The sequence below is a fragment of the Bison bison genome, unplaced genomic scaffold (assembly GCF_000754665.1).
Source record: "Bison bison bison isolate TAMUID 2011002044 unplaced genomic scaffold, Bison_UMD1.0 scf7180017858728, whole genome shotgun sequence".
Lineage (NCBI taxonomy): Eukaryota > Metazoa > Chordata > Mammalia > Artiodactyla > Bovidae > Bison > Bison bison.
The window spans coordinates 278,478-294,973 of NW_011489300.1; the positions used below are offsets into that span (position 1 = coordinate 278,478).

General features: G+C 39.9%; 1 protein-coding gene across 1 annotated transcript in view; it reads left to right on the plus strand.

The window, feature by feature from the left end:
• Positions 1 to 16,496, plus strand: part of NKAIN3 (Na+/K+ transporting ATPase interacting 3) — a gene marked incomplete at its 5' end in the record, with an annotated part of 261,099 nt that overhangs the window by 218,974 nt on the left and 25,629 nt on the right. The window contains one exon of the mRNA XM_010828753.1: positions 5,050 to 5,110. Within this exon, the coding sequence (XP_010827055.1) occupies positions 5,050 to 5,110 (61 nt within the window). The remainder of the gene's footprint in view (positions 1 to 5,049; positions 5,111 to 16,496) is intronic.

The following is a 16,496-nucleotide window of genomic DNA, read 5'->3' on the forward strand; positions in this document are numbered from 1 at the left end:
GTTAGGGGTTTCCCCAGTGGCTCAGCAGTAAAGAATCAGTCTGTCATGCAGGAGACTCAGGAGACTCAGGTTCCATCCCTGGGTGGGGAAGATCCCCTGGAGGAGGGCATGACAATCCACTCCAATATTCTTGCCTGGAGAATCACATGGACAGAGGAGTCTGGCAGGCTACAGTCCATGGGGTTTCAAAGAGTCAGACACGACTGAAGAGACTGAGTACATACACAAGACACTCAGGCTTGTAGAAATTTTCATTCTTTGACTTATTCTTACCAAGACTCACAATTAGCAGGACACACAGACCATGGTTAGCTGTCCTGCATGAGTGAAATCTAATCCTGTCAATCCTTATACAAGCCTGCCAGGCTCCTCTGTCCATGGGATTTCCCAGCAAGAATACTGGAGGGAGTTGCCATTTCTTTCTCCAAGGGATCTTCTTGACCCAGTGGTTAAACCCACATCTCTTGTGTCTCCTGCACTGGCAGATGGATTCTTTACCACTAGCTCTACCTGGGAAGCCCTAAAGGCTTGCAGCCCAAACAAATCAATTTTCTACACAAATCCTACTTGCAAAAACTAATCAATCCCTTCACACACACACAAAGGTGCTGGAATCTAGTCTTAGGCCATTTGCATCCATTTAATATATTGAAAAAGATGGAATTTATGCAGTCAGAAGGAGAAAATCATTTGAATGTTATAACCATAGAGATGGATGTCTTTAACAGAAGAGAAAAAAGATGTCTTTAAAATGAATGACTCTTTCAAAACTTTATTTGAAGCAGAAATAATCAGGATTATTATCCTGATGTTGTTTATTTTGTGTCTTTGCTATTGGCAAGAATGTATTTTATTCCATTTCTTAGAGATAAGCAGAAAGCCATGGGGACTATTTCAACTCATATTCTGGGAAACCAAGAACTACACAACAGTCAGCCGTCTACAAATCAGTGATTAACATGGTGTCTAGACATGTTCTCATGAGAATAGCATTATTAATGAAATAGCAGTTTGGTTAATCATGAGAGCAAAAGTAATTCAGGGAGTAAATAATTTATTAGTATGCCAATCAATGAAGCAAAAGTAAAAGGATATGTTTTAATTAATTCATTTGTTATAATATTGAGATTATGACTGGCAAATTCTGTTTGAAGACCTGGACAGTAATCTAATATTGCCAATATGGCAGGTCTTTATCTTTCTGTTTCCAGCTAATGGTATTGCATATTTCAATTACCCAAAATTCCTTTTGTTTCATATGTCAGGATATTATTAAGATCCATTAATAAACAGTTGGATCTGCAAATTTTCTGTTGCTATGCTATGCGTTGCTCTGTTTCTTTAAAACTGGGTGTTCTCACATTTCATTAACAAAAAAATTTTCACCAACTAGGGGAAAATAGTGTGATGCCAGTATAACTAAGAACCTCATCTTATTTTCTGCTACTTAAAAGGCTCATTTGGAAAAAGAGTAATAAATATATTGACCAATAATCTTAAGTATATAGACAATCTTTTCAGAAACACAGTTAACCCAATAATTTAAAAATAATCTATGGTCCTAAAATGCAGGGAAGAAATACAAGATAAACAAGACTTAAATAAAAACATACTTTTTGAAAATTTTATTTGAAAAATTATTCAACTGAGTTTGCTTCTTTTGCCTTTATAAAAGTACATCTATGGACTTCTCTGGTGGTACAGTGGCTGAGAATCCTCCTGCCAATGCAAGGGACATGAGTTCGATCCCTGATTGGGAAGATTCACGTAGGCTAATATACCATGGCAACTGAAGCCCACACACACTAGAGCCCGCACGCTGTAACTACTGAGCCTACATACTACAACCACTGAAGCCCGTGAGCATAGAGCCTCTGCTCTGCAACAAGAGAAGCCACCAAAATGAGAAGCCCACACACCACAACTAAGAGTAATCCCCACTCGCCACAATTAGAGAAAGCCCCAGTGCAAACAACGAAGACCCAGTGAGACAAAAATCAATCAATAAATAACTTTTTTTAAAAGTACATCTATGATCATCTTCTTATGTAGTCCTACTAACTGCTCAATGTCTCATCCTAACCCCAAACCTCTCCCTAAATTTCAACTTACTCAAATGATGGAATCAGAACTTTCTAACTTGCATTTTAACAGCTACTATTTTCCAGGTCTCTTGTAACAACTGGAAGGGCAAACCAGAGGAGGTGGGATAGACTTCATTTTAAGTTAAAATTTCTCTATCAGGATGGGATTTTTTTCAACCCTGTCAGATTAGCTCTGCATATTGATATGTGAAAACAGTGTTTCAGCACTGAACTCACCAAGTGTGTTCTCATGGGCCCTTCTAGTCAATACTCTGGCCTTCCTTCCAGGAAATGCCAATGAACCAACTAGTAAATGCAGATGGATCCAGCATGCCAAATGGAATGAGCCAATGCTAAAAAAAAAAAAAAAAAAATATGTTCCCTGTCAGAGAGGCTAATAATAGGCTAATATCAGCATCATTGTCATCTCAAAAGATATCAATGAAGATAAAACAATAATTTATCTTACTTCAAATCAACATAAATGTGTAAGTAGAAGTGTTAGATTTTTTGTAAAGATATATAGTCTGTTAGGAAAGTAGAAAAGTATTATTCATTGGAGAACTGAGCTATCATGAAAGCCTTAACTTTATACTAGAAAAGTCCTACAACACTCAATCAAAACATTTTGCTTATCTTGCACCTACGTAAATGGAAAAATAATGATTTGTGAGATTTAATTTACCTGAGTTCACTGTGTGGGAAAAATTATTGGATTACCTAAGCTATCAAGCAACTATGGGCTAACTATTCAATATGCAACTGCCAAGATAAAGCAAACGGTGTAGCATCTAAACATTGGTCTGTAAGCAAAGTAACAAAACCAGTTCAGGATTGTTCTTATTGTAACATGATTCATTCAGTCTTCTACTAACCTTCTCCTTGCCAAGTGAGTAGAAGAGACCCAGAGTATCAGTCATCCTGGTCATACTGCACACGAAGAGACTTGATTTGTTTGGCTGTCACTTTGTCTAGCTCTTTAGTGTTCAAAGGAAATGTGAGCTGCCTATTTATGTCACTAGGACTCGTGGCACCTGAACTCACTGAACTGCTCTTCAAGCTAGTGGGCCATCGTCAAAGTCAGTTCCCCACAGTAGGGCATATTCATCCAAAGAGCTACATCAAGGAATCCAAAGTAGAACATGTGTATTGAAAAGAGTGAACACGATAACACCTGGGAACGTAAGGAGAAAATATTACTTCTGTTTCTATTTATGTATTTATTTATTTTCTAAAAACTGAAGAAAAACAAGCTTTTAACAATAAATAATGCGTGGTTTGACTCTGGCTTCCCAGGTGACTAAATGGTAAAGGATCTGCCTGCCAATGCAGGAGACACAGGAGATGCAAGTTCGATCCCTGGGTCAGAAAGATCCCCTGGAGGAGGAAATGGCAACCCACTCCAGGATTCTCGCCTGGGAAATCCCATGGACAGAGGGGCCTGGTAGGTTTCAGTCCATGGGGTTGCAATGAGTCGGATATGCCTTAACAACTGAGCACACACTCACACAGCCTCACCTGGACTGCATGTCGGAAAGTCACATGTATTTCTAAAGTACTAGCCGTAGCCTGTGAAGGAATAGGAGCCCCCCTCTGACTTGGCTGCAGAAGAACTCAAAGTATACTGTTCTCTTGGGTGGGGTCCAGCTGTCTTCAGAAGGCCTTACCCCGTCAACTATGGGCACACACACACATCCTAGCCCCTGAAACCAAGCAGGATCCTGTGGCGCCCCCTTGGGTACAAAAGCCTTTTCATGTCCCTGTTTCTTTGTGAGAAAATGGCTTCAGCCTCTGAAACATTCCCTGAGTTCCAAAGAGCAGATTGAAATAGTTACTAATTAGGAAAAGGAGGAGATGCAGAAACAAAGTAGGAGCAGTCAAGAAAGAAGAACAATATACCTGGTGTTTGCATTTTCCCAGGTGGCTTAGCCGTAAAGAATCTGCCTGCAATGCAGGAGACCCAGGTTTGATCCCTAGGTCAGGAAGATCCCCTGGAGGGCATAGCAACCCACTCCAGTATTCTTGCCTGAAGTATCCCATGGACAGAGGAGCCTGGCAGGCTACAGTCCATAGAAAGAGTTGCACACGACTGAAGTGACTAAGCAGCATCGGCATACCTGGTGTTTGCAGCTGGCCATTTATAATTAACAAAGCAATTTAACACTTAATTAGAATTTACATTTTCAAAGCATTTTCCATAATTAAATAAATGATTGGTATTTAATTTACAATGAACATATTTTGATTCCCCTTGTGGTGATTAAACATTAAAATAGTTGTAGTAATAATGAAAAGTGCTACAAATTGCTCTACAAATAGTAAAAACTTAAATATGTATGTTCTGAATAACCTGTGGTGATTTTAAAATATAAGAACTGGAAATACCAAATCAAAATCTAAGGGAAATATCTGTAATTTGTTCCAAATCAAAATCTAAGTAAAATATATCTATAATTTTTCCCATTTCTGTGTACTACTTTAGAAAGTCATTAAGCCTAAGTAAAAATGAAAAAGTTTCTTTAAAATCATAGCTGCTGCTGCTGCTAAGTCACTTCAGTCATGTCCGACTCTGTGCAATCCCACAGATGGCAGCCCACCAGGCTCCCCCGTCCCTGGGATTCTCCAGGCAAGAACACTGGAGTGGGTTGCCATTTCCTTCTCCAATGCATGAAAGAAAGTGAAGTTGCTCAGTCATGTCTGACCCTTAGTGACCCCATGGACTGCAGCCTACCAGGCTCCTCCGTCCATGGGATTTTCCAGGCAAGAGTACTGGAGTAGGGTGCCATTTCCTTCTCAAAAATCATAGCTATTATTTTAAAATATTTAAATAGCATTTAAGTTTTTTTTCTAAATGTTACAAATTCATAGATGATATTACTGTATATTCTTTATCTACTGATTATACAGTCTCCTTAATTATGGACATTTGTCCTAGATTTTCAAGACTTTTTTTTCTTCTTTGCAGTTGGTTGGTTTTGTGTATGCCTGTTATGTGATCAGTATTTTCATGGAAGAAGAGGATACCTGTAAGTATTATTTTATCTGCTTCTGGGTTTATTTTGCATGAGATTAGCTTCCAAAACTAATCATTACAGGATCATGAAATCTTTTATATTTGGAATTTTAAATGATTAAAATCAACAGAGTAAAGTTACAATCAAACATTTACAAACTATCCTGCACACAAATAAGATGGCACCAAGTATGGAAGCCCTCAATCCAAGTCATGCAAAAGAATGTGGAGAGACAGAGATGCCCACGGATTGCTGCTGTATCATTTTAGTAACTTTTCATCAGAGACCTAAATGTCTTTCAGAGTAGAAAATTAGGGTTGCTTTATCTATCACCAGTTATAAGTATGCTGGCTGCAGAATTTTGAAATCTGACTAATAGCAATAACATCAATAGGATAATACAATATATCAAGCACTACATATGTATATAAACTCCATAAAGGAAACAAAAATGACAACCTTCAATGTAAGATGTAAATAAAGAGAGAGACATGCTGAAAAACAATTAATGGAATGATAATAAGTAGTCACATTTTAGCAGAACACTAAAAAAAAAAAAAAAAAGACATATTACTGGAAGTTATGTGGAAAGAACCTTAGCAACAGAGGCCAACAACTGGCATTTATGGAACACCTGCCAATCTATAAGGCACTTCTTGGCACAATTTCATTATAGGCTCATGTCATACCAAAAACCTTAAATTTGCTTTTTAAAAATAAATTATTATTAGATAAATAAATCATAACCAACCATCCTGGGGATTTGGTTATATCACTGCAGTTACTGTCTGGGTTGTAAAGTTGACTCTTTTTTTTAAAAAATGAGGGTCAGTGTCTAGTTAACTGTTACAACTTCTTTCTATAACATAATTGCAAAAGAGTAAATTCTTACCACCAAATAGGTACAGCTCATGGTGTATGAACTGGAATCCAGTTAACAAAGAGGATTTATTTAGTCAATGGAAGAAATACTCAGATCAGATCAGTCACTCAGTCATGTCCGACTCTTTTCGACCCCATGAATCGCAGCACGCCAGGCCTCCCTGTCCACCACCAACTCCCGGAGTTCACTCAGACTCACATCCATCGAGTCAGTGATGCCATCCAGCCATCTCATCCTCTGTCGTTCCCTTCTCCTCCTGCCCCCAATCCCTCCCAGCATCACAGTCTTTTCCAATGAGTCAACTCTTCACATGAGGTGGCCAAAGTACTGGAGTTTCAGCTTTAGAATCATTCCTTCCAAAGAAATCCCAGGGCTGAGCTCCTTCAGAATGGACGGGTTGGATCTTCTTGCAGTCCAAGGGAGTCTCAAGAGTCTTCTCCAACACCACAGTTCAAAAGCGTCAATTCTTCAGCACTCAGCCTTTTTCACAGTCCAACTCTCACATCCATACATGACCACAGGAAAAACCATAGCCTTGACTAGATGAAACTTTGTTGGCAAAGTAATGTCTCTGCTTTTGAATATGCTATCTAGGTTGGTCATAACTTTCCTTCCAAGGAGTAAGCGTCTTTTAATTTCATGGCTGCAGTCACCATCTGCAGTGATTTTGGAGCCCAGAAATATAAAGTCTGACACTGTTTCCACTGTTTCCCCTTCTATTTCCCATGAAGTGATGGGACCGGATGCCATGATCTTCGTTTTCTGAATGTTGAGCTTTAAGCCAACTTTTTCACTCTCCACTTTCACTTTCATCAAGAGGCTTTTGAGTTCCTCTTCACTTTCTGCCATAAGGGTGGTGTCATCTGCATATCTGAGGTTATTGATATTTCTCCTGGCAATCTTGATTCCAGCCTGTGTTTCTTCCAGTCCAGTGTTTCTCATGATGTACTCTGCATATAAGTTAAATAAACAGGGTGACAGTACACAGCCTTGAGGAACTCCTTTTCCTATTTGGAACCAGTCTGTTGTTCCATGTCCAGTTCTAACTGTTGCTTCCTGACCTGCATACAAATTTCTCAAGAGGCAGATCAGGTGGTGTGGTATTCCCTTCTCTTTCAGAATTTTCCACAGTTTATTGTGATCCACACAGTCAAGGCTTTGGCATAGTCAATAAAGCAGAACTAGATGTTTTTCTGGAACTCTCTTGCTTTTTCTATGATCCAGCAGATGTTGGCAATTTGATCTCTGGTTCCTCTGCCTTTTCTAAAACCAGCTTGAACATCAGGAAGTCCATGGTTCACATACTGCTGAAGCCTGGCTTGGAGAATTTTGAGCATTACTTCACTAGCGTGTGAGATGAGTGCAACTGTGCGGTAGTTTGAGCATTCTTTGGCATTGCCTTTCTTTGGGATTGGAATGAAAACTGACCTTTTCCAGTCCTGTGGCCACTGCTGAGTTTTCCAAATTTGCTGGCATATTGAGTGCAGCACTTTCACAGCATCATCTTTCAGGATTTGGAATAGTTCAACTGGAATTCCATCACCTCCACTAGCTTTGTTCGTACTGATGCTTTCTAAGGCCCACTTGACTTCCCATTCCAGGATGTCTGGCTCTAGGTCAGTGATCACACCATCGTGATTATCTGGGTTGTGAACCTCTTTTTTGTACAGTTCTTCTGTGTATTCTTGCCATCTCTTCTTAATATCTTCTGCTTCTGTTAGGTTCATACCATTTCTGTCCTTTATCGAGCTCATCTTTGCATGAAATATTCCTTTGGAGAAATACTAGACCTTGAGATTAAACTCACCAGGCAGTGAAAATATGCAAACATACAACATCATCTCTTTTTTTTTTCCACATCATCTCTTTGTGCCTGCTTGTGGCTCTCTTTTATAATGCTAATTGATATGGAAAGTTTCTGACATTTCAAAAGTGCTGCTGTAACGACAACACTTCCAACTATGAGGTTAACTTTAAAAGTTATATTTTCAGGTGTTCCAGTAGTAGTTCTGCAATCTTACAAAGTTTACGTACTGAAAATCAGCAGAATGCTTCCAGTGCACAGCTAAGACAGTCTGCACAGCCAAAAACAACCAGTTGAGCAAGGACAATTTTAACTGGAATTGGGACCTTACAAAATTATTAGAGTTGGGGCTGTATAAATGCTTCTACAAAGCATGATATTAATACATTGATTGATAAATCCCAGCTGGATACCTTATAAAGTACTTTTGAGCAGGTACCAAAAGGATCTTCTTTCTTCTCCTCACTGAACTGATCAGAGGTTCTCAAATGATGCCAATTCTTCATTTATCCTACCTTCTTGTGTGAGGGCAGGCAGATTAATCAATAGTCTTTTATCTAGTAGAATAAACACATAAAGGACTTTTCCTTGAAGCTTGTGATTTTAAGCTAAATTTGGAAATGCAAAATGACATGCAAAATAGAAGATTCATCTAAATTGAGTAAAACATTTTTGACCTTCTTTCAGCCTTTTACGGCATAATAATGTCCATGTATATGAATCAGCATGCTACTGGCAGACATTATGGTTTCATTGATTTTAGAGTCTTTAACTACCTTACATTTCTGTATAGAAATCTCTGAATCAGCTATTTTAATGCCCATGAAACCGTCATTGAAGCAGCTGCTAGCAGCCTATTCTATTAATGGTTTAATTCTAGTGTTTGTTACTAGGATCATACATTAAGTTACCAAGAGACATCCAGATAAAGTAGTTGTGTTACCATCAATTCAAATAATACTTAGAGCCAGAAGGGTCTTGGGTGCTCAAAATGAAGTAAATACGCCCTAGACGAACTTGACATGATAATTGGCTGGAAGCAAGATGACAGTAAAAAGCAATCACAAACCTTTTAGTCTGATAGTTCTCAAAGTGAGGGTAATCTTACATTTTTTTATGGAAAGAAGTAGGACTCTAAGTGCAGTTGTAATTAAATTGTCCCAGAGTCTTCAGAAGGTAGATGTGAGCAAAAAGAAATGTCTGAAACTGATTGCATTGATCCCATAGACTAGTGCAATTTATGCCAACACTTAGCTGTCAGGTAATAATGAACTGCCCTTTGGAGCCACCATTGAGCTAGCGAGAGAGCATTACCAACCTCCAATCAAGATGTGTCCTTTGAATTTTGTTTCCAGAATGTAAACATCAAATAAGAAAACAATACTGGTAGCCTTTCAGTTTATCTAAGCATACTTCTGGAAAGCTTCTTCTGAAAGGTAACTGCAAATAGACAATGTAAAGTCATAGTATTTTGGCAGACAAAATAACATTTATCATTTCGATTCCTATTCTAACTAATGAAAATCTCTGCATTATTCAAAATGCAAAGTTAAGCCTTTCTCATGGACTGAAAGCTGTCAGCCATCCTTAAAAATTAATAACTACCTGCCTCTCTCCTCTGCAGTGCTTAAGTGGTTCTATGGGACTAACATTTCAGCTGATGGACATTTCTGAAGGGTAATAAATGCTTGAGGAAACATTTATTTCCAGCCACCCATCTTAGTTACCTTTCAGACTCTTTCGCCATTTCCTATAAAGACTATGATTGCAGGTCAAAGACAATGAAATAAAAAGCTCTCAAAAGCAAGAGTGCTGCTAAGTAGGGTCAATACTGTTCATCATTCATTCTCATGAAAAAGCCTATTTATATCTGTTTCATTTTTTATTTCTTTTTTTAATATCTGTCAATCTCTTTGAACACTTTTGTGAGACCAGGGTATTTGGAACCTGTAATAGTAAAAACATGTCAACATCTTGTTTGTGAACCATTTACTGCTGAAAATGAACTTGTGGGATGGCCACTGTCTTGTCAGTTTTACTAAAAATAGCTTTTTTAATTCAAGGAAGTGTGGCGGAGAAGCAAAGACGCAGACAAATAGTATTAACTTTATAAATATAGTCAGGTTTTTTCAGAGGATCTTTTGCTAGCACTGCTTCATCTGACATTAGGTTGCAAATTGCGAATGGAGCATCTGTTGGGCTTGCAAAGCCCAGCCTACTATGTATATGTTGAATGGCTGGAGAAATGTATAGTTGAAAACCCTAAGTGTTAGTTTTTGAAAAGAAAACAAATTCCCCAGATGTGGGTTCAGTATTTTATTTTTAAAATCTCAAAATACCTCTTCATACAACTGTTTGACCCTTGCTAATGTAGTTTGGGAAACTTTGTATTGGAAAGAAGCACAAGCTTTGGAAAAATAATTGCATATCTGCTGTCCTTGAGGCTTCCCATAGGCTAGTGCTCATGTATTTGCTTGTCTTTCTGTGAATTCCTGTTAAGAGAGCAAGGTGATAGTACCGTAGCAATGATGTGAACTTAGGTCCTGCCAAGAGTTTACCGGAGAAACTAATGGGAGGGAAACTGACTAGTTTGAGTGTTAATTTCCAGTTTCACTTCCTTCATTTTGTGATGTCTGGAAAAGCCTTAGAAAAATAATGTGACCCAGAAGTCAGGCAGTAGAGGAGAGAGAGAAAGCAGCAGAGGCCTGAATGATCCTCAGAAGAGAAAACGTTTCTTTATTTTGTGAGCTTTGAAATATGTGTATGTTTGAGGGTTGTTGGGCTGCACCCCACAGGCTTACAAGCCCTGTACTTGCCCAGCCTCAAGACTGAAGAAAGAGCCCAGAGTCAGCGTCAAAGACATCAGTGATTTCATGGTTGGGGGATTTTACACATCCCAATGTCTCTCAAGAGGGATGTCATCAACACCCAGCTCCCCAAACCAGTAAGTCAAGGAGGGACTCTCCATGGAGTCGATAGCAAATACTAAAACCAGCTCCAAAGTCAGGGCTAACCTCACAGTGAAATGGTGCCTAGACAGTCAGAAACGGGTTTAATTTTTCTGTGTTTCCACTTGAAACTGTATGTTAGAAAATTTTTAAATGAGATTGGTCCTCATTCTGCCAATACCTAGCTCTGTGCCCATTAACTAATAGAATCTCCCATTAGGGGCCCCCAAGCACTTAGCTCTAACATCACAGCCCTGTGGATGACGCCCAGAGCCAGGAGTATTTCAAGGCACCATCAAGTGCATCACCTTTTCTTCATGCATTTCAAATGGTAAATATCAGGTTGCTATTCAAGACATCCTCATCTCTCTGCTCCAGACTAACAGCCCAGGCAGTGTGAAGACCAGCTTCACCCCTTAAGGCAAGCCCTCTACACAGATGCCTGTCAACTCAAAAGAGACATGATCTCATCTCCCTACAACCGGGGTCAGACAGGTTGGAGCTCCCAGGTTTTTATGGTTACCAAGAGTCCAAGCTGTGGGGCACGCCCTTCCCTGAGAAGGAAGACTGAAGGATCTGCCATCCAGATGGTACAGAATGGAAGATGAGAGATTTGGGAGCCAGAGGTGATTATGAGGGAACAACAGAAAAAAAGAAAGTTCACATCCTCATGGCATCTTAAATGCAGTAAGAAAAAGAAAGGGGTGGGGGGAATGTAAGGATTTTATGTGGATCCTGGGCAATAGTTTTTATTATTTATTCAATAATAATGCATTATTAGTGGGAAAATTTAGAAACCCAAGGGACAGAGGAGCTAGCAGTATTCTGACATGGTCCCTTGTATTTTCATTTTAATTCTAAAGTCAGTAGCCCCATCCCAACTCATCCCCACCCTTCTCAGTCGTCCAACTGAGCTGCTCAGCCAGCCCTACCATGGGTAAACTGAGCCCTTGTTTCTCTCCAGCCATCCCTGAGCTGTCCAGTGATTGGTCCCTGAGCAGCAGAGAAGCATGTGCCTTACCCACTGGCCCTGAGGCTGCCCCACAAGGGCACGTGTGTGAGGGCCCACTCTGCTTCCTCTCACGCATTCCAAATCAATGGCGTCTCCTGGTCCGTGAAAACTGCAGCCTTAGAGCTCCCTACACTGCAACTTTGGAGTCCTTACTCTCATTTTAGGAATGAGGACATGAAGCCCAGACAGGTGATGTAACTGTGGCATCTTTGTTCTCCTCTGCTCTGCACTGACAGCATGACACTCTAAGATATAGAGAAGGCAAGCCAGCAGACATGGCTTCCCACAGGCTCCTCGGGTCTCTTTCCCATCAGAGCTGTCCATAGTTATCCATGATTTTCTTCTTGCTGACACAGAAGAGGGGGACCTTCACTCTGTCCTGGGGCTCCTGTGGCTCCTCTGTGCGTCCTTCCCACGTATTCAGGCAGCTGGCATCATTAATGGTTCTCTCTCCGCCTCCCTGGCTTTATCTCTTTTTCCCTTCCCCATCCTAGTTTCTTCCTCTCCTTGAATCTTTTTCTTCAGCTTATGAATAAAGCTGTGCGTGCATGCTCAGTCGCTCAGTCCTGTCTGACTCTTTGCCACTCTATGGACTGTAGCCTGCCAGGCTCCTTTGTCCATAGGATTTCCCAGGCATGAATACTGGTGGGGGTTGTCATGCCCTCCTCCAGGGTATCTTCCTGGCCCAGGTATCAAACCCATGTCTGCTCTTGCTGTCTTCTGTCTCGCTTCTCTTTTGTTTGCTCTTGCTCTCTCTCTCTGATTATAAGAAGAACACAAAGTCTATATTAGAGTGAATGGGATACCCTGAGAACATCTTTCTTTGCTGTATACAGTTCAGTCAGCTGCCAAGCTTGAAAATATGTGCTTGTGTCAGGGGCTTGCCAGCTATTTGCCATTTGTGTGTTCTTCTTCTGGCAGACCGCTGGGTTGCATCTCCCAAGCTCCCTGCAGTTGGGTGTCCCATGACACTGAATTCCAGATCATGGAATGTGAGCAGAAGAGACACCCCCACTTCCAGGCTTGGCCTCCAAATCCTCCCCTATGTGGTTCTCCATGTTCTTCCCCTTTCTGCCTCTTGGTTACAGACCAGCATAGAAGCTTTGGAAGTCACATGTTCAAAATGGTGGAACCACCACGGTGAATAAATATTGAAATAAATGTTGGAATCTATTTCTCTATTAAGTAAACATCTCAGATGATTTGATTTTGCTGCATGTTAAGGGCTTTTCTGGTGGCTCGGAAGGTAAAGAATCTGCCTGCAATGCAAGAGACCTGGGTTTGATCTCCAGGGAGGGAAGATCCCCTGGAGAAGGGAATAGCAACCCACTCCAGTATTCTTGCCTGGAGAATTCCATGGACAGGGAATGGATTTTCAGAGCTTTTTAAAATAGTTGGTGGAACAAGAAGACATCTCATGCCATATCCTTCCAATGTAACTAATTCAGCAGCCCACAGCCTTGGGACTCAGATGACATTAGATTTGAGTAGACGCAAGACTTTACTCCTATCAAGAATCTCTTTCTGGTTGGCTTTATAGTCACTAACCCTCTAAAACATTTTAATGTCTTCCCACGCGACTCAAATGTTCTGTTGACATTCCACTTATCTTCTTTCAACCATATCTCCTGATGGTATTCTGTGTTCTTTCTATATTCTAGGTAGGTTGCAAATTCTTGCAGTGCTCAACTAGATTTGGCATTTTCCAAAATCTCTTCTTGTTCTATAGTCATTGACCTTTCGGTGTCTGAAAGTATAGTCCAGATCCAGAATACTATTGTTTAATTTTAAGACTTAAACAAGTTTAAGTAGCTAATCCTTTATTCATTTGATTCATTAGTTCAAGAAACAGTTACTGAAAGACTGCTATGTATTAGACCCACAAGGATACAGAGATCAGTAAGCCTTGGTCCCTTTCTTAGGAGATCTCACATCCAATAAGTGAGCCAGGTATGTAAATAATGATGAACGAGTGAAGCGCAGATCATGGTCTGCATAAAGTGAATCAGAGGCACAGAAAAAAATCAGCAGAGGCTAATCACCTGTCAGAGCATCAAGCATGGCTTCTCAGAGCATGAGAACATGGTCTTATATGAAGAAAATTACAAGGAAGAGGACATTAAAATGCTGGCAAAAAGATATGTCAAACCAGTGTGGGGAAACCATGGGGTACTCAGGAAGTGATGAATATGGGGTGTGTTCAGTTCACTAAGTGAACAGGGTCAGTCTTTGCAGGACCTTGGATTCTGTCTTATACCATTGTTAACTCTAAGTCACTTTAGTAGTGTCTGACTCTTTGTGACCCCATAGACTGTAGCCCACCAGGTTCCTCTGTCCATGGGATTCTCCAGGCAAGTGAGTCCCAACCTATTTTATATCTTGGCACTTATAGAGAAAAGTCAAAATTTATGAGGCACACTGTGACAAATAAGCTACTTTTTCCCAGCAATAAATGACCACCCAGACCACTAGCTACCCCTAGTCTTGCTCAGCAAGCATGTGGGTATGAGCATGGCCCCCCGTCCCACCAAACACACACCAGGGAATTAGGGAATCAATATCCTGTCAGCTGTACCTACTCAGGTCTCAACAGCTGGGATGCTTTGATAGATGATGTGGAATCAATGAAAAGATTTAATCTTGGGAAGAATATGATCAGATTCAATTTTCTTTGAATAGTCATTCATAGAAAGAGAACTTATAAAATGATCTCAGAAGAAATGGCATTTTGGGGATGGAGTCTATCCTAGAAATTGGAAAACCAAAAGTAATAATAGAGGCTATTTTTAAAAGGAAAAAGAATATTCAAAGGGGAAATGTTCAAAATTGTAGAAGCAGACAGGAAAAACTGAATTATAGAGACTTCAAAGTCAACAAATATTTGTCACTTGATTTATAGAGCAAAATAAAACATTAGCTAGATTTAAATGAATGATAAAAATATATTGGGGAAACATTGAATAACTAAGAAAAATGCATTGTATAAGGGGGGAATATGTACCTGTTTAGACAAATTCTTAGAGCTGTTTTTAGCCCTTACCTTTTTAATTTAATATTTTTTCTCTGAGTCATTCCATTCTGCTTTATTGACCCCAAACAGATCTTAGAAATTCACTGTGCCATTGTTTAAGTATTATATACTCATGGAAAATTTTAAAGTGGAAAGAAACTGTGTGCTCTAATTATGGGAACATCTGCCTTCAGAAATGTGGACCCATGAGAAAAACAAAAGAGGAAATTCATCCAAATAAAAAATGAAAAGGGAGCTCCAAAAATAGAAAAGGGAGGTGTTTTCAGAATTTTTAAAAATCTTTTTTCCTCTAGAATAAAATATTCCTCTGAATGAGCCTAATAGTAATGACGCAAAGGCCTTCAGCCACCCCTGATTCTGAGCATACGGTAATTGAAACTTATAAAAACTTTGAAAGAGACTTCAGGAAAGCCAAATTGCAGTTGTTAATAGTAAGCAGCCATTCCACCCAATTACTGATGAAGAGGAACCAAAGGGTTAGCAGTGTATCTACAAAAGGAAAGGAGTACAACTTCTGTGACTTTAAAAACCTGAGTAACTTTAAAGGGACTGTTTGTGCGTGCATGCTTGCGTGCTCAGCCCTGGCTGACTCTTTGCGACCCCATGGACTGTAGCCCACCAGGCTCCTCTGTCCATGGAATTCTCTAAATAAGAATACTTGGAGTGGATTGCCATTTCCTACTCCAGGGGCTCTTCCCGACCCAGGAGTTGAAGCCATATCTCCTGCATCTCCTGCATTGGCAAGCAGATTCTTTACCACTGTGCCACCTGGGAAGCACTTTAAAGGGAATAGAAAACAATTAAAAAAAAAAAAGAGGGGATATATGTAAACATATAGCTGATTCACTTTCCTGTACAGCAGAAACAAACAACATGGCGAGGCAATTCTATGCCAACAAAAACTAATTTTATAAAAGCAAATATACGATTAAAGATGAAAATTAAAAAGGAAAAAGAAAAGGACCTAGGTTCTTTCTTCCTGAATATGAGAAAATGAAAACTAAAAAGTGTATATGTACATTGAGGAAGAAGGCTGTGGGAGCCGGTATATCCTAGGCATTTTTATAAAGATAATACAACTCTAGCAGTCAAGAGTGAGAGAAGAAATTACAGCAACAGATGCTTTATTATCACAGCACCTTGTAGAGACACTATAACCAGGTTCCCCTCGCACAAGAATCAAGACAAAATGCTACAGACTGTCCATGGTATCCTTACAGAAAAACTGTATAGATTTATAGAATACAAAACAGAAATTTTGTAGTTTCTATTCAAATAGTGTCATAGAATAAGTGTACCCATGCACCTAAAGGAAAAACACTGAAAGCATTGGGGAAATGTCACTCTGCGCACTTTGTACAAAGGGGATGTATTACGTACAAAGAATCCCATAGAGTGATTTGAAATACCAAGAAAAAAGAGAGTGATTTCCCCTCAGTGTCTGTGCTACTATGAGGAAAAAGGACTAGAGAATAAAACAATGCCAGTTAAAAGCTAAAAAACAAGAATGGCTCAAGAGTGCATGCTAAGTCACTTCAGTCATGTCCAACTCTGCAACACTATGGATTGTAGCCCACCAGGCTCCTCCGTCCAATGGATTCTCCAGGCAAGAATACTGGAATGGGTTGTCATGCCCTCCTCCAGGGGACCCTCCCAACCCAGGGAGCAAACCCACATCTCTTAGTCTCCTACACTGGCAGGGATGGCAGGGGGGGGTTTT